We start from the raw sequence: 21,438 nt of genomic DNA, 5'->3' as shown, positions 1-21,438 counted from the left end.
GGCTCCAAAGTTTATGCGAAAACAACGTTAATAGCATTAGACTCAGATTTCTCGATGTTGTGTGACCCTGAACCATCTACCGAGACGAGCGCAATTCGGATCGCCCGGTTGATCGACCGCGCCTGATTTTTGGGTCCGAGACACTTTGTTTGCATGAAACCGCCTCAACATCGGACAAACTATGCACTGATCGCTTGGCAATCGGTCCTGTAGAGTTTTCTCGAAGCCAGCAAGGCCAAATGAACCTCGGAATCAGTATATGTTAAGTAGGTGACCCAAAATCGTGGTCGGGATGTGAAACGCACCGTTGGTGGCCGACACACGAACCCCCCCTAATTCAGGGTCCTCGGCATACCACCCACCCTCACCGTGTCCACGGTGCGGACCCCTTCCTTGGCCCGTGGGTTTGCAAAAATTGGTCCCTTTGCTAGAGTTCTATATCTATGAACCCTTCTGCCTGAAACAACATGTCGCGAAATTAGCCTATTGTTCTCGGCATCGGCGCACAAATGGGTTCGTTCCCCATGTGATATTCCGGGCGTGTGGAGGGACCTGAAGAATAAATTCAGCATTGCTGCCCTGGTGGAGGCGCTGTTGAGTGAAGAAGTTGTTTCCTCATCGCATCCAGTCTGATACCGCAATGAAGCTTCCTTACTTCCTCCTCGGGCTAGCAGGTCTTGCTGCAGCGAGCCCTATGGGACTCGCTGAGCGCCAACGTAAGCACATACTTCCCCTTTATCACAGCGATCCTCTGCTAAATTGTTAGTTTCCGATGGCAATGAACTGCGTGAGGGCTCTTGCAAGCCCATCATCTTCATCTTTGCCCGAGCATCTACTGAGCCCGGTCTGCTCGTAAGTGACATGGACTTCCCTCACCTTGATACATTCGAAGTACTCACCAGATTCAAAGGGTATCTCCACTGGCCCTGCTGTGTGCAACGACCTCAAGATGGCCAAAGCCGGTCAGGTCATCTGCCAGGGTGTCGGTCCTGCCTACACGGCTGATCTCATGTCTAATGCACTCCCTGACAACACCTCTCCCGCGGCCATCAGCGAGTCGGAGAGTCTCTTCAAGCTGGCTGCTTCGAAGTGCCCCAACAGCCAGATCCTGGCGGGTGGCTATAGGTTAGTGTCCTTCTGATACACATAAAACTCACCACAAGCACCTGCTGACATCCAGGCAGTCAAGGCACAGCCGTAATGGACGACTCCATCAAGCAGCTCCCCGACGAAGTCAAGGACAAGATCAAGGGTGTCGTCCTGTTTGGTTACACCCGCAATGCCCAGGAGGGAGAACAAATTGCCAACTTCCCCAAGGACAAGGTCAAGATCTACTGTGCCATGGGTGATCTTGTCTGCGATGGTACCTTGATTGTCACGGCTGCGCATTTCACCTACGTCATGAACACGGGTGAGGCTTCTCAGTGGTTGGAATCTAAGCTCAGCGACACCACCACTTCTTCGGCGACTGATATCTCTTCGAGCACCACGACCGGTGATTCTTCTTCGGAGTCCTCATCCGCAGCGGGACTGGGCGGACTTAGTGGCTTCAGTGGCCTGGGCTCGTCCACATCTGGCGGTTTCCCTTCTCTGGCGTCGCTGTTCTAAGAAGCCAAGACTAGCGTGTTTGGATTGGCCGTGGTGATGAAGGGATTGTTGTATGTGACGGTGCCCCGGCTTTGGTATCTGACTTGAACACGCTGCAATACTTCAACTTCTATGTCTGGGTACATTGGTCGGCACATTTGGAGCTGGATATTGCGAGTTGGGGAAAGGACCAGTTCAAGATCAGCTTTTCCTTCTCTTATCACATGTTTGTTAGTCATACTTTATGTTGTTGAAGAGTCCCAGGACGGACTGTACAACGCTTGCTTGAGTATGACCATCCTACTCTGAACTTAATTTATCTGTCATGTCGTAGAAATTTTAAACCGTGAGAGAGCGTTTGGTGCGAGTTCTGTCGGGGAAGGAGTAATTAACCAATGAAGTAAGGTGAAATCTAAGATAGATCTAAAAATTCACTGTTGTGCGATGCTGCTCGTCACTCTAATAGTAGCCTCCGCCAAGATCAGCAGGGAAAGTAGTTCTAATTGACCGCAGAGGTATCGTAAAGGTATACCATTTGTTCTTTGTCCCTGAGGTGTGCAGTCTAAACGTTTCTATCCCGGGCAAAGGGACATCCGCATCAGCGAAATTGAAGATTGGCGGACGGGAACGAAGATTGAAGAGTTAATGGCTGGATTTCGGAGCCCGAAAAAAACTGCTGCCTAAGGCATATACGGAGATATAGAGATATCGCGGTACTTCATAGTTCGTAGCGAAGAGGAGAGATAGGAAAGATCCCGAAAGTCGCCGGGTTGATCAAAGAGCAGACCAATCAATGTGCTTGTCACATACAGTGGTTAGATGTTTGGTCCATATGACCGAGAATCGCTTACAACATTAACTATAGATCCGAAATGCTGGCTGGCTGGCATGCATCCTTTTTTCGGGTTGGCGGTTCTCTCCAGAACACTCTTGTGATGGTGTTGTTGTGGGTGGTACCATCTCGGTGAGCGTCTTGGGCTCTGTTGGAAATGCTTCCCGCAAGAGTTGATAACTCCACGATTAATATTTCCGGTTTTAGAGCAGCATGAATCATGCGAGGGTATTCTTTGGTTCCAGAACCGGGTCTACCGGCTGAGAAACTTCCCTCAAATAGATCCTTCCTCCTGCAGTGTGGAAAATCGTTGGAGACGGCTAGAGGCGGGCATGACATCTATTTCTGATCTAGTGGAAGTGTGTAAGCTTCCCATCCCCAAATCATCATGTCGTGATGACTTCCTATTTCATTGTACGCAGACTTGCCTCCAGAGTATAAGTTTGTGGCTGACCTCGTCGCGCAGCATTATTCTCGGCGGATACCGAATTAGGAAAACTCCACGAGTAGCGCGGACCCTCTCCTTTTCTGATTCTGCTTATCTTTTGGCCTGGCGAGTAGGCCGGTCGATGAAGAAGAGATAACGATGTAGCAGTATTTGTCACCATCATGATTCTGCTTTTTTCCTGAGCGCTCATTGGCGTGGATGGGTGTGGATGTCGAGTGTCGATAGCCGAACCACATGGCAATGAAGGGAACAGCCGGTTCCTTGTTGGGTGGAGACTCCGAAAGACTGGATAAGCTATAATTGATTTGTGTATGCCGGCAGATCTTCCACTATAAGCTGTGCATAAAAAGGAAGCACAATAGGAGCGTCACCCTCCATCGTATGAAAAGAGTCTAGTAATCCTAGTAAGAGAGAGAGAGAGGATGGGAAGCAGCGCGTGGGCAAGTAATAAAAGAAATTCAATCACGTGTGGCCGTTCCAACCAGTAACAGTTTCCAACTTCAACTTCCAACTTCACATTCAACTCCAGCTTCAGCACTTTCTTCATCAACTCCTACTCTCCTCCATTTCGTCGGATTTCACTAAACGAGTCTTGACTCGAGTTCCGCCAACGACACTTTTGCTTTTCTGACCCTCTGGTATCCCTATAGCCTTCTGGACTCCCAGCACATGCTGGTATCTCTGCACGATCCATCCTCAGCAAATCTATTAGTCACTGTCTTCCCAGTCTGTCCACACTCCATTACATCTAGGCACCAGCATAGCTTGGAATAAAGTCTCTGACTCGAGAATCGATAGTTTTGCGCCTCTCACGCCAAGCTCTGTCCACCACGTGGGAGAGACCCCCTACACCAGAATACCCAGCATCCAGCAATGGCACCACGGACTACTCTCCACCGCATCGGCCGGTTCTGACTGGCCTCGTCTCGCAGCAATCGACTCGCCGTACCAATCAAGTTAGATCTGGTCTCGTACCGGTGGAGTGGTGGCAGTTAGCGGGACGGCGGCGCGAGTGGAGAACCATGGAAGCTGTCCTTCGGAGCATATTCCACGCCTCCCGGTCGCGGCTTTTCCCTTCCTCACCCGCGACCCGTTTAAATAGGGACCCCCTGCTGCGTGGCCATCACCATGTCGGCTTTTGTTCTTGCACGCCTCGTCCTCTACCCCTCTACTGCCGCTCTCCATCATGGGCTTGATGCGCAAGACTGCTGATCAGGCCTTGGGCCTGACTGCCACCGCCCTGGCTCTGGTCAGTGCCGCCCAGGCGACCGCCCCGTCCGTTACCGTCTCTCAGGGTCTCGTCCGTGGTTTCGAGCAGAACGACACGAATGTCTTCCTGGGTATTCCGTTTGCCCAGACGACCGGCGGTGAGAACCGCTGGAAGGCCCCCAAGGCGCTGTCGGGCTTTGCTGGAGGCGAGTTCAACGCTACCACCTATGGCCCCTCTTGCGCCCAGGCCATGTCTGGCACTGCCATCACGGCCCAGAGCGAGGACTGTCTCAGCCTGAACATCTGGACTCCGTTGAGTGGTAGTGACCTGCCTGTCTTCGTGTATATCTACGGTGGAGCCATGGTTACCGGTGGAAGCAGCAACGCCCAATGGCAGGGCTACAACTTCGCCCGCAAGGACGTCATCTATGTCAACTTCAACTACCGTGAGAGCATCTACGCTTCGCCCAATGCCCCGGAATTGGAAGGCCAGTCGCAGAACTTTGGCATCATGGATGTTGAGTTGGCTGTGCAGTGGGTTTATGACAACATCGAAGGTATGCTTTCTATTTCTGCTGCCATTGGGTCACTCAATCACTAACGGACGTCGCAGCCTTCGGAGGAAACAAGTCGAACATCGTGCTGGGTGGTCACTCCTCTGGCGGTGTCCATGTCGACCACTACCTCTGGAATCACCCCGAAACCTTCCTGGCCGGTGCCGTGGAGATGTCGGCCAATGCCGAATCCGGTCCGGCTTATGCCCCGGCCGGCGTGGCCCTGGCTCAGGTCGTCGAGGACATGCTGGCTGCCAACGTGACGCTCGGCTGCGATGCCAGCAACTACAACCTGGACTGCTTGCGCGAGGTTGATACATATGCCTTCCAGACCAGCTACTTCAATTCGACCTCCAACACATGGTTCTCTCCCGTTGTCGACAACCTCACCCGCTTCTCCAACTACACCGACCGCTTTGCCCAGGGCTACTACCCCAAGTCCCTGCCTCTAATGGTCGGCAACTCTGACCAGGAGGGCCGTCTGTTTGCCTATGCCTACGCCTCCGAAAACACCAACTTCAACCAGTGGATCCGCACTTTCGACGCGGATGTCGCCTGGGTGCCTTCTAATGAGCTTTTGAGTGCGTACAAACGCTCCGATTACTCGTCTGTCTCCTTTGAGAGTGGTGCCTGCTACGGCGATGCCCGCTTCCTCTGCTCGACCGATTACCTTGTCGACATGCGCTCGAGCGAGCAGCCCACTTGGATCTACCGCTGGTTTGGCAACTACTCGAACGTGCTGGGCATCGCCGACATTGGTCCCACCCACGGCACTGAGGTACCCTTTTTCCACGGCGGCAACGAGTGCTTCTCGAAGTTGAGCGACGTCACCACGGCGGAACAGGAGCTGGCGGACTACATGAACGACTGGTTTGTGGCCTGGATCAAGAATCCCAGCGCCGGCCCCGGATGGGACCAGGCCCAACCCGTCAACGGTCCCCTGGCTCGCCTTGGTGTGCCGGGCAACGAGCTGGCGATCGAGATGAGCACGACCGGCACCTACAACGGACGCTGCCAGGCGGTATACAAGCCCAACTTCCCGAAGTATCCGGTGGTGCAGAACCCCGTGCTGCTGGATTCGTAGAGGATGAAAAAATGCGCGAGGATGTGACTAGCTACGCCGCCGTGGGGCGTGCACACTTTGGTAGACCAACTTCATCTTCCGAACATAATTTTATATAATGGATTTTATTTCCGTCTGTGTGTGTCCGACGGTTGGATTGTATCGTATGACCTAATGCGAATTCGAAACTAGCTCGTTTTAGATTGCCTCCGCCCTTGGCTGGCAGGACTACGCCATCAGTTGCTGGGCATGCGTTGGGGTTTAGCTTCCTAATGCTCACATACCGGCTGGCTGCCGGGGGATTCCGATTCCTTTCAATGCTGCTGTGGTCTTCCAGAAAGCTTGGAACGTGCTTGTTTCCCTGGCCTTGGACGGATCGTGACTCGCTCTCGACGATCTCCTGCAGGCCTGCAGGAACACCACCAACTGTGCTACTGCTGCGTGGTGCGACGCGGACGATGGCCGAGGGCAACCCTAAATTGCGGAGACTCGATACGCCGAAGTTCAGCCAGCGCCGCAATCAGCATCGATCCGGTGGATCACAGTGGAACCACTATCGAACTCAAATTGTCTCAGGACCCAGGAATTCATCTGGAATGTCTTACCAGGATCCCAGGTAGATGCCGTACAGAACGACATTATTCCTCCCCTCACAGTTTAGGTTTGGGAGGCCCTGGTTCTGGTTGAGCTAAACTCGATCTTCAGCAACAGACAGTAATCACCACCGCGAGTGGCCAAGAAAGTTTGCCTGGCCACAAGGGCCTCTTCCCCCCGGTCCGATAGTTATTAATCCTGGGTTGGCAGGAATGCCCCCTGACAAGATTAAAAATATGCCTCCTCGTCCTTGCACGTCTTTGCTGCCGTCTTGACCGTCCAAAGGATTGAACGTTTATCGCCATGGCTCGTCCAGACGTTGGCCAAGTGGTATGAGCGCCTGCAGCCAAACCTGTCATACAGGTTGATCTTTCGCGCTCTTGGCTAACCTCTGGTGCTCTAATTTCATGGTCGATTAGGTGTCATGGTATATCTGCACGGTCGCTGCGTGCATCTTCCTCGTGTGTCGGCTCGTTGTCCGCTGGCGACTTCTCAAGAAGCTCTACCTCGATGACTGCTTCGTCGTTGCCGCCGCCCTATGTCTGATCGGTGACCTGGGCATTCAACACTACATGTTCACCCAGGGTTCGTCGTTTTCTTTCGCCTTTTAGTGATCCGTGCGAGGTCTAACCACCCGTGTCTCCCCACCCACAGGCATGTCAGAGATGGCCAAGACAACCACCGCGGAAAAGATCAACATGCAGAAGGTCAGTATGCGATCTGGATCTGCACCCCAGGCATCCACACCACCGCCCCTTGCTGACTCCATCCTCCTTCTGACACAGTTGATCATTCCCGGGTCCACATTATATGTCACCTCGCTTTGGCTCATCAAGGCAAGCATGGTGCTGTTTTACAAGCGCCTGGCCGATCGCACGAAGTACCAGACCATCTACAACATCACTCTGGGTGTCCTGGCCGCTGCCTGGCTGGTACTGTTCTTCGATATCGTCTTCAAGTGCTATCCCCCGAGTCGCCAATGGAAGAGCTTTGAGAATCCGGACTGTGAGTGTGAGAGTTTCTGTGTGCTCACGGAGATGCTGACTGGCGGCTAGTGACGTGTTCCGAGAAGCAGTCGACGATCAACTACTGGTTGACCATTCTATGTATGAACTCTCCCGTATCGTATTTCACGTGGACTCAGAGCTAACCATGCCCCAGTCAACATCTTTAGTGATGTCTTCAGTAAGACAAGACCCGATGACGAACATTGAACGATAAACTAACATCACAGTCATCTGTCTTCCCATCTCACAGGTAGCCCGTCTCAAGATGCCGAGAAAGCAGAAGCTCGGTGTCATCTCCGTGTTCCTGCTGGGTGTCATCGTCGTCATCACTAGCAGTTAGTTTTACCCTTTTGTCATTAAGGACCCGAGAGTAGAAGTCCAACTAACGAAACCAGTTATTCGTGCCATCTACTCGCATCTGGGCGAACAGATGATCACCTGCACGGTGTCAATGATCGAAACGGCCATTGCCATCATCGCATCTTGCCTACCTGTCCTACGCACGCTCGTCTTCGGCTCTCACTCCCGTACCGGCACGTACAGCGGCCGTCGAGGATACGAGCTGTCCAGCTCTGGGGCCGCGGGGTTAGCCAGCAAGCAGCATACCACGGTGTCGGTATCGCGCGGAGGACCGGATGAGCTGTCGCGGCATGACTCGGAAGATGAGCTGGTCAAGGAGAACATGTCAACGGAAGATTCTAACCCGGGGATCTCAGTGACCCGGGAGTATTTCGTGCATGATGGCGCGATGGAACGGCAAAGCGTGCGGTAGAAATGACCAGAGGTGTCGAAATCTGCTCATCACATAGTGTCGGGTTTGAGCTAAAGCCTAGAATAGTAATGTATACATATACTATATACAACATCCATCAATAATCAGGAAACTTCAAACATCATATGAAAGATCAAGATAAAGTTGTTGATCACAGTGGGACCAAACCCTTAGTCTGATAGATGTCTTATACAAAAACACTAGTGATGTAGGTAACGTCCACCGTCGTTCGCCAAGGCCCTAGATGTCCGTCTACAATCGATCCATTTCAATTCAAACTAATTCGTACTAAAATCGGGCCCTATCCTATGATGGAAGATTGATCTAAGGACTAGTAGTGCTATTTTGTGCCTAGGCTAATTCGCCAAAGAAATAAATGAACTACCAGTGCATTGCTGAAATTCCAAGATAGGAATCGGGACTATTTATGTTGTGCTCCATTTAGATCACCTCCTTCAATCGAAGTACCATATTAGTAGTAATTTGCAAGCGATACCATATCAAAGCTGGTTGTTATTGGCGAGTAGCCAATACCACTTCTTACCGGTCTGCATGAACTGACTGGTTCAATGACGCGATAATAAGTACAGTTATATATATTTTGGCTTCTAATTACTGATTTTCTGCGGCAACATCAACATTTTAGTGCTCTGTTAGATTCGTATGTGTTGTAGATGATGCAGATGTAAAGTCATCTTGAGACTTTTCTTGCATTAGCCAATCTGAGCCTTTATTACATCGAAATGAATCATCATTACAATTGCTTGAAGTACAATTGAGAATATAAGTGTAACTATCTCAGGGTCCAACCCAAGGGTGGCTTACTCATCCGGTTCGATCCGCTGCCCGTGATCGGCATTGATCGGCGTGCCTCAATTCGGTATGCCGGATGATTTCCGAATGGGAGATACCGTTCGCTTGCCTGACCCAATCATCAGGCATCAATCTTAATGTATTAGTCTTCATAGAATATGGACGAAGGGTTATGCACGAGTTAGTAAGCGCCATCAATGGCTTATGCAGGCTAAACTCGTGAGTATTTCTAGGTATTATCAACTTGTAGTTATTAGGAGCAGGCATAAAACTTCAATCATAGTTAAGGTCTAAAATTATTCATTCGCACTTGAAGGCAGCGCAAACTATGGGTTGATCCATGCCGCACCAGCTTGCTCATTTGGCTTAGCTTCAGCACTCCGGTGTTGTACATTGTTTCGTGTATGCAGGGCGCCAAGGGAGCTGGTATCAGTTTGACAACCGTATTATGCAATCCTCTTCCCGAATCTCAAGAAAGTTCAGATCATCATCATACATTCAGTCTGAAGCATTGAGCTGCATGACAATTGATTGCAAAACCGAAGATTTCATCCATACCATTTATCTATGGTCGGCTCTTGTTGGTATGCCTCTCCAAGGCAGCATGAATTGCCCGCCAGCAGATATGTTTCCGGCTCTTCACTCTTCATGTATCGGCCTGGCTGAGGTTGGAATGTGCGGAGGCCTTACATGCGCAGCCGATCAGCAACTTGGATGAGAAGCCGATCGGCTCCATTACCAATGCTATAACGAGGCTCTCCAACACCATTCATCGAAGTGTCCCTAAACGGCTTGCCGTCTTATCCTAAGCCGTTACATTTCTAATTGCTGCACAGACAATTGTATTCCGATAGTCGTGGGCGCTCACACTGGCTGTTGGTGTACCTATCCTCTTTTTGATTGTGGCTACAGCCTGAGGGTTCCAGACTTGCACAAAGGCCAATGAAGTATGAACCCGGAAGATACACAGGATTCTCAGTAAGGACGGAAACATTTGGACGAAGATACTCAACGAAGGGCCATGAAACGTCCATTACAACTGGTGCGGATATTGCACTTTATGCCAGCTTCGCCCGGGTGTTGTGGTCTGGGTAGTCGGCGCCCCTGAAAATATATTGAAAAACAGATGAAGGCCATAGCCGAGGCCATGAATAATTCTGCTGCTTATTAACTAGGATATTATCATCCACCGCAGCGTGCGGGATATCAACGCATCACGCTGATCCGATATCACCTTTCACAATGTTGCTTTTGCCTATCTCATGCGCCCAAAGACCATCTTGCTGCAGAAATTTAACGCCCGATTCCAGAAAGGGAGACTGCCGCTATCATCAGAGCTCCAATGTCAAGGAAAAGACCTCATACTTGTGCTCCAGGGGCAACGGTAGAACACGACATAATCAGTCAGCAATCAAGTCCAGAGCAGGCCTGGGCAGATTTTAATCACTGAAATGTCCTCCAAATGTTTGGAGGCGAGTACTGACGGGCCAGATCGGACCTGTGCAGCAAGTACCTTCCTTTTTTGAGGACTAAATTTCTGACCACGTAACATTCGAATTCAATAAGTTCGAGTGGGGGTCCTATTCAGATAATCTGAAGATCGAACCCGTGATTCAGGCCTGCAAGGAAGCCTCCTCGGATGATTCCATTAGGCTTCTTCTCATGCGTCGTTTCCTATATAGGATCCCAATCGTATATTCGTTCAAACTGACATTATCTGATTTCTTGGTACTCCATCATTGTTGGTGAAGGGCTTAACCCTGGGGAGACACAGGCCAAAATATTGCCATTCGCGTTGCATTGTTCAAAAGCTACCGATCTTGGTCCAGAATTAGGCTACAGACTGGATTAATGTCCGTAGCGAAAAGCTGGTTCAAGCAGCATTGGATCTTGTATCGACCAGGAGCACCACAATCATGATTGCCTATCAAATATTCACGGCCGTCGAGCAGATCACATCCTTTCGTTGCAGCGCGGCACAGTTATCGAGGAAGGCACCCTTGAACAACATCTTGCCGAGGACGATTTTTTTCACAGCTTGGTTTATGCCCAGAGATGGAAGCTCCTGGCCAAGGTTAGTGAACCAACGGTAGAGAAAACTCTATATTTTGTAGGAGATCTGCAAACCAATCACTACCCCGGGAGTGAGTGAGAAGATTGAAGCAGCCGCTAATAGATCATTAGTCAAGAATGAATCCTTGAAAGGGGTTTAGGATCGATGTGGGTGAGCAGAGCAATGGTTGGCTTGTCTTGATCTCAACATCGGCTCGATAGCACTTCTGATCAAGACACAGGGGGCTTCTCCATTCAAAAGTGGCTCGTCGTGAAGCTGATTCGGGTGCCCAATCGACCGGCTAGAGGTTGTCTAATGAGGCCAGTGTTTGATCTCTGATGCTCCTTATTCTGGTCCTTGCCGCGGGAAGCTACTATTGTCTGCTGGAGTAGCATCGGACTAATCATCCAGTGCACAGGCAGACTCAGGGTAATAGTAGACTTTGAGCAGTGAGGGGCGAAGTGCTATCAGTTCGCAGATCAGCTTATAGGTCGAAATGTTCCCATATTTGGCTACGGAATCCCATATCGTATGGTGACATTCAAGGCAAGTCGTCTGGGAGCTTGCTCTCCCGTCTCCGTCTGTCTGTGAACGTAAACAGGCTCAAGAATTGTTTGGACCAACCGGCATCATTTCGCTCTCCCTTCATTGCATCACACTGGTTATGTAGAATATGGCGCCGTCACGTTCTTCGCTGCGGTTCCTTGCCCTTTCTGGGGGCAGTCATGCGAATTCGCTTCGGACGTATGCTTGACAGGATAAGCGCGGTTATTGACGCCAATAGCTGAGATGACCGATGGAGGTAGTCAAAGGGTTCCAAACAGTGACTCCCTTGACTATGGAGGACGCAGTCGTTCGGCGGTAATCCGCACTTCCGAAGGAGCAACAGCAGAGAGTCAGCCGTAAGACGTGGTTCGGCAACTTGGTGTTCGTTTTGGAGTAGAGTGGAGTGGGCCTTTTGAGTCCTCTATGCCGCGCAGGTTTGTATGGAGAAAGAGAACGTTGCTCGCATCGATGGGCGATTGATACGGTATTCAGCTTCTCCTGTCGCGGGAAAATAACAAAGTCACCTTCGTTGAAAGGAATGTAATTCTCCCAGGCGGACTATGTGTTGGGAACATTTTAGCTTCGGCACAAGCATCGCCTAAGCCAATCCCTTAGTAAACCAGATATGTCAAGAACCAATCAGGTGCTATGAGACAGGAAAACGCAACCGAAAATTCAGACTATGTCGATCGCCGCCTGGCGGCAGAGGCGGTGTTTCAACTTTCAAGACGTTTCCTTTCACTCTTCCGGCCGCACGACGCACACCTTCGTTCCCTTGAACCTGACAACTTCCACTTGGTAATATGTAGTCTGTATGAGTGCTTCTAGCTGCGGCAAGTCCACGATGCTCTCATCGCTAGGGCGATTATATGAGCCAATCAAGGGAACCAAGCTCTTCGGGAAACGAGACGATTGCTCTATCGAGCTGGCATTCTATCCTCGAGCTCAGTCTTTAGTCGCCCAATTATTTGCTGAGAGCATCAGGGATAACCTACTGCTTGGTGTAGATAGGATCAGCGAAGACGTTAGTCATGGAACGGAGAAGGCAGATGAAGACGCCGAAATCTATGTGCTCATGTTGCGGCAGCCGGCTATTTTACTAAGCTGGGCAGTAATGCGCATATCGCATTTGGCGGCGATCACTGCTTCTTTTTGAAGTGTATCGGACAGAGTCATCCAGAGTGCCGTGGGGCGCCTCGCAGCCAAAACCCGATCTGGTAACTATTACCGTGACACCCAGAAGGCACGCATGATCTTCGCCTTTGGCGACGGCTGTGCTGGTCGGGTTTACATCTTCTTGAGATGGGAAATCATCACTTTTCAGCGGCTGTTGCGATCATATATAAGGTTGATGAACTTGCTACTCATGGCGAGCCGATGCCAAGCACAAGTTTTGATCAGTAACCACGCCTGTAGTCGTGCTTTGCAACAATGCCAAAGAGACTATCATACTGAGGGGTTGCGATGAGGCCAGCCAATTATCGTACGGGCAGTACAAATCTTCATCAGTAATGTTAAACGGAGCCAAAATTGGTATGAGGGCTTGTTGATGGCCCTGAACGTCACACACTGAACTGATGAAACAATGATGTACCCACTGTTGGAGATGGGAATAACGTATCTGGTGGTGGGAGTGGAGGATAAGGAACAACAGAGAGACAAGAAGGCGGTAACCAGGAGCTTCTCGCGCTTGCGGTAGGCGGTCACACAAGGCAGTGGATTTCACTTTCACTTTATCCCCTTTCTCTTCTGAAGTTCCCCAATATTCGTCTAAAATTCCTCTCTGGGTCTTAGTGAAATACTTGTCTAATGCCCATCGACCATGTTTCCTGCCGTAATATCCTGCGGGCATAAATGTTCCCTCACCTTCAAGATCAATACCTTGAAATTTCATAAAGTTTCGGCAGATGAAGTCGGTCTACGATTACCGGGAGGCAGTGGGAAGATCCATTTCACTGGCTAGTATTAGCCTAGTGGCCCATACTAAGTTTAGGAACGGGGCATCAACACAACTCAAACCGCATCGAGTGCAACGACCGCGAAGATCATCTCGGCATAGGACATACCCGAAGGATCACGGAGATGTGCCCTTTTTTGCGCTTCAGACACTTCGGAATCGCCCCTGCGATGCTTCAGCTCAGCAATAGCATCCAAATTTTCACCCAGAGAGTGTTCAGACACGGCGGGGCTGTTTCTGTCTACTCGAGTGGTCATTATCACGTCGACATTGGGGTAGGCATCAGCGATACACAATGCTCGAGGGCTGGGCTTCCATGACAGATTCCACCGCAACAAGGACACACCGTTTGTCATTATGATCATCGGATTTTCTGCCTAATGCATTGTAATTCCTCTACCTCCAGGGTTCCCCTATCGGCCCATATCGTTCTAGACCAACTCGAATTTTGACTTCCGTCGTCGTTCGGGAAGGGTGGGCCGTGAACCTTATTGGGCTGCTTACAGTTCCCAACTCCAATAATCTCCAACGGTTCCTGTGTGTGGGCTCCGGATCCTTCACCCGGCTGTCACCGCAAAGAGACTCAACCGAAGCTTTTCAGACTGGGTTGCCCTGCATGAACTCTAATCCTGCTTCATTGCTCCGTCGGGCTTAATGGTTCTATTTCTGTCTCACGAAAAGCTTACAGGGCACAGCTCATGGCCTTTAGCTCGGCGCGCGAAGTAGAAATCGTGTCAAGGTACTTCAACTGGGTAACACGACACTCTTCCTGGCCATGAGCTTGTAATGAATTCACTGCGAACCTTGTGACACGTACTCTTTTCCCTGCATAAGGTATTATGGAGATCCAGTGGGACGAACGTTTAGCTTGTCAGTAGACGCGATCGACCTGCCTCGATCCTGCTTATCAAAAATTAGGTACGTTCGGATTGACGGTAGGACTGCCATAAAGAAAGAATGCAGATAGCGGAGTAGCTTTGGTAGTTTGTGTTAGTCACGTTTGAGTGAAGGTACGAAACAAGTCTCTCCTTCCTTGCCTTTTCATTGCTCTGATCTGGTTTCACCGTGCTGGATCGCCCCGATCGGTGTACTCCTCTGCCGCCGCCGTTTCAGTGCGGAACCACCTCAAGCTATCATGTTCCAGGGTCCGAGAGACTGATTTGGCTCCATTTTATCTGGACCGCTCATACGTGATCTCTTTCGTTGCGGTGTCACACCTACCACCGCAATGTTCTTCGCGACTAGCTCTGATCTGCAACACTAGCAAAGAACTTTCTGCCCGCCATAACATTGCCCTTTAAGAGAGCCGTCCCGTCATCGTGGGCGCTACTATAAGATGACGGCTGAAGTTACCATATACTTGGACAGTAGCCGACAGTTGGTTCTCCTTCCCCTCTTGCCATCTAATCCCTCAACTACCACGAGGGCTCTCACCAAGCGATGATGCCACTGGAAGGCCGTAGTGAGACCCTGGTGGCCGTCTCTGTAGTGGTCATGGTAATATCGCTTGTGACAGTGTGCTTTCGTTGCTTCGTACGATGGCGAATAGCCAAAGCATTCGGATGGGACGATACACTTATGGTCTTTGCAATGGTGAGTAACCTAGTATCCTTATCGGCCCCTTTTCTACCTTGGTTAACATGTTACCAGGTCCTTGATATAGTGCTCACCGCGTGCGCAATTGCTGGCGCAGAGGAAGGTGTTGGCCAACATATGATGGACCTTCACAGCACCGACAAAATTCACCACTCCATGCTGGTATGTAAGAGAATGTTTTTCTTACCATAAACTGACGAGATGCTAAGTGGCGCTACAGTGGTGGTGGCTTTGCCAATGCATCTATATCTGGGCGTCCGGCATCGCCAAAGTATCCATTGCGCTCGCACTCCTCCGACTGTCGATTCAGAAGTATCAGCGTATCATCCTGTGGGCCGTGATGGGAGCGTCGGCTTGTATCAGCTTGGTGTTCTGGTTCTTCATGCTTCTACAATGCCAGCCCATCTCGGAGTTTTGGGAGCGGACCGGAACGGGCCAGTGCTTGAGCACCGATACAATCATTAACGTGGCGTATGTATACAGCGGGATTTGCGCCGTCTGTGACTTTGCGCTGGGTCTGCTGCCGATCGATCTCGTCCGCCAGCTACAGATCAATCCCAAAACCAAGGTAGCGCTGGGAGCGACCCTGAGTTTGGGCTGTTTGTACGTATAGTCTGCGATAGTGTTGATGCAGCGGCTGATAACTGGCGTGTCCAGAGCGAGCACAGCGGTTATTGTTCGGATTCCTTGTTTGCACTTCTACAAGGATCTGGATTTTCTGTGTAAGTACCATGCATCGTGACATCCTCTATTTCTTTTGATTTGCCGCGTTGGTCCATCACTCACAGAGCTAACCTTTTGCCGATCTTGTGCGTGACAGACTCTACGTTTACCATCGATATCTGGTCCTTCATCGAGGTTGGCTTGGGAATCACGGCGGGGAGTCTCGTCACGCTCCGTCCTCTCTTTCGTGCAGTTCTCGGTGATGCACCCACTCGCCAGGGCAAGAAAAGCCGCGGAAGCATGCCACTGACCAGCTTCACGGAGCACACGCGGACCCGGCCCGACCCCGAAGACGCCGCAGTGTGGCGGTCTCAAGCTGATGCCACGCGGACCGTAACCACCACGGTGATTTCGACACTCCGTGGGAGCTTGAATAGTCCCCTTACGCCAACCTTTGCGGCTGAGGTGAAAAAGGGGCGCTCTGTCCGGGTTAAGAGGTCATTTCAAGTCACTGAGGAACAAGTTCCATTCTGTGCGGGGAGCAGATGATGTCACCATTTTAGCTTGACCTGTTGCAATTGTAGCATTGGATAGGCGCTTAATATATATAATGACACTCAGTAATAAAAGAAATTTGAATGAAATTGAGATCTGTGATTAAGGGAGAAGAGAAAATCGGAAACTGGAAGCTCGACAGGTTGGCCTTGTTTGCACTCGCTGGGCACCTGACCTTCCTGGCTTTTCTCGTTCCCTTGTTTTCAGCTGTAGTCTTCATATACCTTCTCTACTTTATCTTTCCCTTGCCCCTTACATGTTGAATGAATCCTGATCTTCTTAAAGACAACCGAACCTCGGGTCCCTTCCCCAATCTGCTCTTCTTCATTGCCGTGAGCATTCCAGGCTAACTAGTGTTGAAAAAGGACACGAGAGGGCATTCTAGCCAGTAAGTCTGATGGAGCCTGATACTCATCAAAGAGACGCTTCACGAACCAACCTCCCGTCGAAATATCCAATCACACTCCTAAGCAGCTCCTTCTCTGTGTGAAATCTACTTCAGCCGAGCTTCCACCACCACCATGGGCACTCCCGGTGCCTTGTACACGTTCGCCAGTCGCAGCCCCGCCAGGTCGAAGAGGTGCGCGAAATCCTTCACTGTCCGCTCGCGCCCACCAAATGTCATCATGGTCAGGTCCATGTACGCGTTGGTGGCTGTTGCGCCCACTTCGGGGATGATCGTCTCCGTGATGAGAATTCGCGACCGCTCTCGGTCCATCGCGCCCGCCAGCTGTGCGAGGACCTGACGGACCTCCTCATCGGGCCAGTCATGCAGCACGCGACGAACAAAATACACGAGGGCCCCTGATGTATGGCCATGCATTAGTTTATACGGTGAATATGAATGTGTGGAGGTGGGGGAGGCTGCTTACCCTGCACTGGCTGGGGGGTGAAGAAATCGTGCGCCATCGGCTCGATCCCGTGCGTCGCCATCTCGGGGCCATTATCGGCAATGACACTCTCGCGATCCTGTAAAATGTATCGCCCAGGGAGTCCTGATAAGGTCTCCTTGAGCTGACGCAGGATATGGCCGCGACCCCCGCCGACGTCTACGATTGTGGCGGTGTCTGGCCGTGCTAATGGCCCCAGAGTGGACATGAAGGGATAAAGTCCAATCTCCGCAAGGAGAGAATCCTCCGCTACCATGGCATCGTTCAGTCGGGTTAGGCGGGCGGGGCTCTGCGAGATATGCTCAAACATGGTCTGCCCGTCGCAGCCATGCACGAAAGTGTAGGGATTGCGGCGGAGTTCGATGCGATGCTGCCAGTCCTGCTGCAGAAAATATTCATGGGCCCGCAGCGTCGCTGGGGAGTACTCATCGATCCTGTCCAGCAGGTGGCTCTGGTTAGCCATCAGACATGCCTAAAGACCCAGAGAGGGGCCAGCCAGCAGCACTTACATTAGACTGAACACCGCACGCATCTGGGGGGCCAGCAGGATCTCCGACTCGGTAGTATGTGCATAAAGTTCCTCCCCAGTTTCGCGAAAGGGTCCCAAGGGAGTCACGGCGCGCATAAGGCGCACTGCAACCGGATCAGTTAGGCAACGACAGGGAATCCCCCGGTAGCGCCGACGGGGACATCCAGGGCAGCGGGGATAGCCTACCGATGAGTTCTTTGTCCACCCCAGTTTTGGCCGCGATCTCCGAGGCCGAGATGCTTTGTCCCCCGGTCGGGATGGCATCCAACACCCCGGCTTCCAACAGGGTTCGAATTGCGCCTATCCGCACCATCTACCATAGTGTGCCGGAGCGTATCGTTAGCTTACATGGTATCGTCCAGATTGACCGATCAGGCCTAAGGTTCACCAGGAACATACATTTTCAAAGTTGGCAAAGACGAGGTCGGCCGGGCCCCGAATGGCATGTACCAAGCGGGTAGCCTGAACCATCAACTGGTAGCGAGCATCCTGACTGCTCTGCGTAGTCGCTTGACTGCGATACTGGTCGGCCGCCGCCGTGACCTCGGCCAGGCACTGCTGAATTTGCTCAAGATTTGGATCAAAATGAGCCATGGTAATGACACGGATACGCGACCGCGGTGCCCTGGTAGACTGGAACCACTCCGTTGGGATGACCAGGGGGACCTACCTATTATACTTGTCACACTTGGCTTCAGCATCAGGGGTGAGATTGGGATCTTGCCCGATTGATTGGCGGAAGAGAGTGGATAGGCAACGCGACCTGCAGCGATAGCGTCGGACGGCGTCCAGGCAGCGCCGGTGCGCCACCAGCCGATACGTCCAGTTTCCTCAGCGGAATACGAGGTGGCTCTCCAGAAGCTACAACAAATCCGGATTCAAGATAGAGACGAAGGATCATGGTCGGTGGACGGGCCTTCGCACTTTGCTGTGTATGGACCAGGCCAGGGCCTGTGCTCGCCTCGGATCCTGTTCGACCCCAGTTCTTTCATCCCGGATAGCAGCCCGACTATAGCCAAAACCAACTCGTCCCTCTGCCGATCATCCGTGCACTTCTTCACATTCCCTCCTGAGCCCATTTCCCCTCTCTATCCGGCCCCACCAAATGACATGGGACCGTCGAACCAGTCAGGTCGGTTTTGTGATATCTGCGCGCGGGTCCGTGGGTGCCGCAGGGTCTTCGAACCTGTCATGTTCTGCCCGGATTTTCATCAACCCCTGCATCTGACAGATGCAACGGATGCGCAACCGGGATCTCTGATAACGCCCCTACAGGGATCATAAGGCCAATGTGTCGCAGACTAGCCCTATTGTCACACAATCCAGGCACGGCGGAGGCTTTTGCCCATATCCTTTCCAGCCAGACAAGGAAGTTCGATAGCTGGTGGCGTCTCCTCAATGGGATAGTGACGGGAACATTCTGTTCCCCGGAGATTGCAAACTATACGACGCAGGTGAGAATGGTTTCTCGGTAGTCGCTCCAGCCTGCATACGAACGAGTCCATTCCTCCGCGCTCGAGCCAGGCAGAAGAGCGCCATGGACGAGAAGGATAAGTAGCGGGGCTACGACCAGCGTTCTTCGAGTCTTCGCTTTGACTAAGGTCCAGCTATCTCATAGAGGCGCAAAGGTTGACTTCTTCATCATGCCGTCGGTAGACCTCAGCCAGATCCCTGCCTCCCCGCCTCCGGATGGTGTGACGGCCAACTTTGTGAACCCACCGAACCAGAACTATCAGATCTATTCCATCAACATTGCCCTCTGCCTGACTGGTACGGCGGTCTTGGTCCTCCGCTTGTACACCCGCGGTAAGCTCCAGAAGACCATTGGAGTCGATGATTGTGAGTGTCCAGCCTTTCGTCTACAGTTGGACCCCATTGACCGATGGCAGGGTTCTGTATCTGGGCGCAAATTTGCGCGTGGCTGTTTGCCATCCTGTGCATGCTCAGTACGTATCAAGATAAGGTGTATGGTACTACGCGTTACTGATAAGTGTAGACATCAGAAACGGATATGGAGTCCACATTTGGGATCTGTACCTCAGCAAGATCAAGCCTTTCAAGCAGGTACGCTTCGCAGTGATGTTAGCTGGCACGGATCAGACTATGCTAACAACTGCAGTATGACCTTGCGGCTGAGGACATCTTCGTTGTCGGAATCTGGCTGGTCAAAACGTCCATCTTGTTGTTCTACCTGCGTCTAAGCCCCGAAAAGCGGTTTCGTCAGATGACATACGGCATCATGGCGTTCGTGGCCTTGTACAACATCATCAGTCTGCTGGTATTTACCCTGGGATGTATACCGGTTCAGGCCAGCTGGGACGTGACCCTGATGCCGACCGCCAAATGCGTTGACCAACTCTCTTTTGTCTATGCTAATGCGGCATTCAACCTCTTTTCCGATTTGATTACCTTGGCACTACCCATTCGGCTTTGTTGGTCTCTCCAGACTACTCTCAAGCAGCGAGCACTTTTGATGCTGGTGTTGATGATGGGTTCTTTGTACGTTCCCGGTTTGCCAAATACTGTTCTGATCAAGCTAACCTGGTGACCAGCGCGTGTGTCATTGCAATCATCCGCATTGTGACCATGATGCCGTTCGTCTCGAGTATGGATCTGACATGGTACAAAGTGACCTTGGCCAAATGGGCGTATGTGTCTACATCCTCAATTTTTCTGATGCCTTCAACTGACACGTGTATAGTATGGTGGAGATCAACGTGGGTATCATCTGTTCATGCCTGCCGGTGATGCGGCCTCTGCTCATCCGGTTCTTCCCCACGGTGTTTGGCAGCCAAGCCAGCAGTGCCGTCAAGCCCATCCGCCCGGCCGACGGCAAGGATACTTTCGGTGCGGCGCGCAAGAAGGTGATTCGCAACTGGGACTACCTCAGCACCATCAAGGGAACCAACGTCAACGAGACTGCGCACGAGGTCGAGAGCCTGCATGAGGAGCCGAAGCATGAGAATGGCAACCCGGAGCCGGCCATCATGATGGCGACTGAGTATTCCGTGACCTGCAAGCGGCGGTCGGAGTGAACCATCGAATTTACGGCCTTGCAGTTGCCGAACAATGTTCATGGGATAAGACGTCAGCAACAGAATGCGGAATAAGACTACTCTTGGGCAGAAATGTTTCAATGGGGATTTTATCCGGGGGCGGCTGTATCTGTCATTAACTGGAGAGCCCAAAGGCCAAACTGGGCTCTATATCCATCTTAGTATCGAATAATAATATTTAATCTTTTCTTCCTAAGGGACGCCTGAGTGTAGCAATTGTATACGGACGGAAATTCATGTGTTCCATTATGAGACATGATGCTAATCTGTCGCCATGGCATAAGAAGTGGGAAGATTCCCCAACGGTTGGCACAAAACAGCTTTTGATTAAAAGGGGCGGTGTTTACAGAGAACCTGACTGAAGATTCGTCTGCCTTTATTCCCTTCTCATTATGTCTAGAGTTGGGGTTGAGCCATTCACTCTAGCTAGGCATCACCTGATCCTTCGCCACCTCTGATTATGTGGTACCACCAACTGTCATCATCTTGAGATCGGATAGATTATATATAATCCAATAGCCTCTTGTCTTGAACAGTTGTACTCAGGAAGCACCAAGATCACGGGAGGGGATCGGACCCTTCACCACGGAAAATCCCGACAAACTTGGAAAATCTCCGGGAGTTGTTAGAGACACGCAGAGCCCGGAAATTGACTTTAGAGTTCTTGCAGGGCAATATTGACTAGTTTTGGGAAATCATTTCATTGTTTCACAC

At 51.3% G+C, this 21,438-nt stretch overlaps 7 protein-coding genes across 7 annotated transcripts; 6 read left to right on the top strand and 1 right to left on the bottom strand.

The window, feature by feature from the left end:
* Positions 1-640: 640 nt before the first annotated feature.
* ASPBRDRAFT_201334 (cutinase family protein) lies at positions 641-1,608 on the top strand (the record flags this gene model as incomplete). The annotated part of the gene is made up of 4 exons (XM_067621540.1): positions 641-716; positions 767-852; positions 911-1,125; positions 1,185-1,608. 4 exons carry the CDS (start codon positions 641-643, stop codon positions 1,606-1,608), a joined length of 801 nt encoding a protein of 266 aa, XP_067473332.1.
* Positions 1,609-4,053: 2,445 nt separating this feature from the next.
* ASPBRDRAFT_201333 (uncharacterized protein) lies at positions 4,054-5,714 on the top strand (the record flags this gene model as incomplete). Its single annotated transcript, XM_067621539.1, has 2 exons — positions 4,054-4,633; positions 4,690-5,714. 2 exons carry the CDS (start codon positions 4,054-4,056, stop codon positions 5,712-5,714), a joined length of 1,605 nt encoding a protein of 534 aa, XP_067473331.1.
* Positions 5,715-5,965: 251 nt separating this feature from the next.
* Positions 5,966-6,313, top strand: ASPBRDRAFT_35464 (uncharacterized protein; the record flags this gene model as incomplete). The annotated part of the gene is made up of 1 exon (XM_067623350.1): positions 5,966-6,313. One exon carries the CDS (start codon positions 5,966-5,968, stop codon positions 6,311-6,313), a length of 348 nt encoding a protein of 115 aa, XP_067473330.1.
* Positions 6,314-6,407: 94 nt separating this feature from the next.
* ASPBRDRAFT_49273 (uncharacterized protein) lies at positions 6,408-8,186 on the top strand. Its single transcript, XM_067626299.1, has 8 exons — positions 6,408-6,617; positions 6,707-6,872; positions 6,942-6,994; positions 7,073-7,292; positions 7,343-7,393; positions 7,449-7,472; positions 7,522-7,629; positions 7,690-8,186. Exons 1-8 carry the CDS (start codon positions 6,591-6,593, stop codon positions 8,064-8,066), a joined length of 1,026 nt encoding a protein of 341 aa, XP_067473329.1. The 5' UTR covers positions 6,408-6,590; the 3' UTR covers positions 8,067-8,186.
* Positions 8,187-14,645: 6,459 nt separating this feature from the next.
* Positions 14,646-16,243, top strand: ASPBRDRAFT_189328 (uncharacterized protein; the record flags this gene model as incomplete). The annotated part of the gene is made up of 5 exons (XM_067620158.1): positions 14,646-15,028; positions 15,086-15,193; positions 15,252-15,634; positions 15,689-15,753; positions 15,852-16,243. Exons 1-5 carry the CDS (start codon positions 14,876-14,878, stop codon positions 16,241-16,243), a joined length of 1,101 nt encoding a protein of 366 aa, XP_067473328.1. The 5' UTR covers positions 14,646-14,875.
* A 499-nt stretch (positions 16,244-16,742) lies between these two features.
* ASPBRDRAFT_201329 (uncharacterized protein) lies at positions 16,743-18,262 on the bottom strand (the record flags this gene model as incomplete). The annotated part of the gene is made up of 5 exons (XM_067621538.1): positions 16,743-17,053; positions 17,122-17,573; positions 17,649-17,772; positions 17,855-17,981; positions 18,068-18,262. 5 exons carry the CDS (start codon positions 18,260-18,262, stop codon positions 16,743-16,745), a joined length of 1,209 nt encoding a protein of 402 aa, XP_067473327.1.
* Positions 18,263-19,311: 1,049 nt separating this feature from the next.
* ASPBRDRAFT_201328 (uncharacterized protein) lies at positions 19,312-20,703 on the top strand (the record flags this gene model as incomplete). Its single annotated transcript, XM_067621537.1, has 6 exons — positions 19,312-19,507; positions 19,558-19,614; positions 19,665-19,732; positions 19,788-20,167; positions 20,221-20,316; positions 20,370-20,703. 6 exons carry the CDS (start codon positions 19,312-19,314, stop codon positions 20,701-20,703), a joined length of 1,131 nt encoding a protein of 376 aa, XP_067473326.1.
* Positions 20,704-21,438: the final 735 nt, after the last annotated feature.

This window comes from Aspergillus brasiliensis (genome assembly GCF_001889945.1).
Source record: "Aspergillus brasiliensis CBS 101740 unplaced genomic scaffold ASPBRscaffold_24, whole genome shotgun sequence".
NCBI classification, from domain to species: Eukaryota; Fungi; Ascomycota; class Eurotiomycetes; order Eurotiales; family Aspergillaceae; genus Aspergillus; species Aspergillus brasiliensis.
The sequence above is the reverse complement of the archived record's forward strand: the minus strand, read 5'-3'. Positions and strand labels throughout refer to the sequence as shown.

Bases quoted from the DNA above. Each gene is read 5' to 3' on its own strand.
- ASPBRDRAFT_49273 (XM_067626299.1), top strand. From the start codon at position 6,591: ATGGCTCGTCCAGACGTTGGCCAAGTG. The intron at 6,873-6,941 runs GTTCGTCGTTTT...CCCCACCCACAG, and splicing joins ACACTACATGTTCACCCAGG to GCATGTCAGAGATGGCCAAG. The intron at 6,995-7,072 runs GTCAGTATGCGA...CTTCTGACACAG, and splicing joins AAAAGATCAACATGCAGAAG to TTGATCATTCCCGGGTCCAC.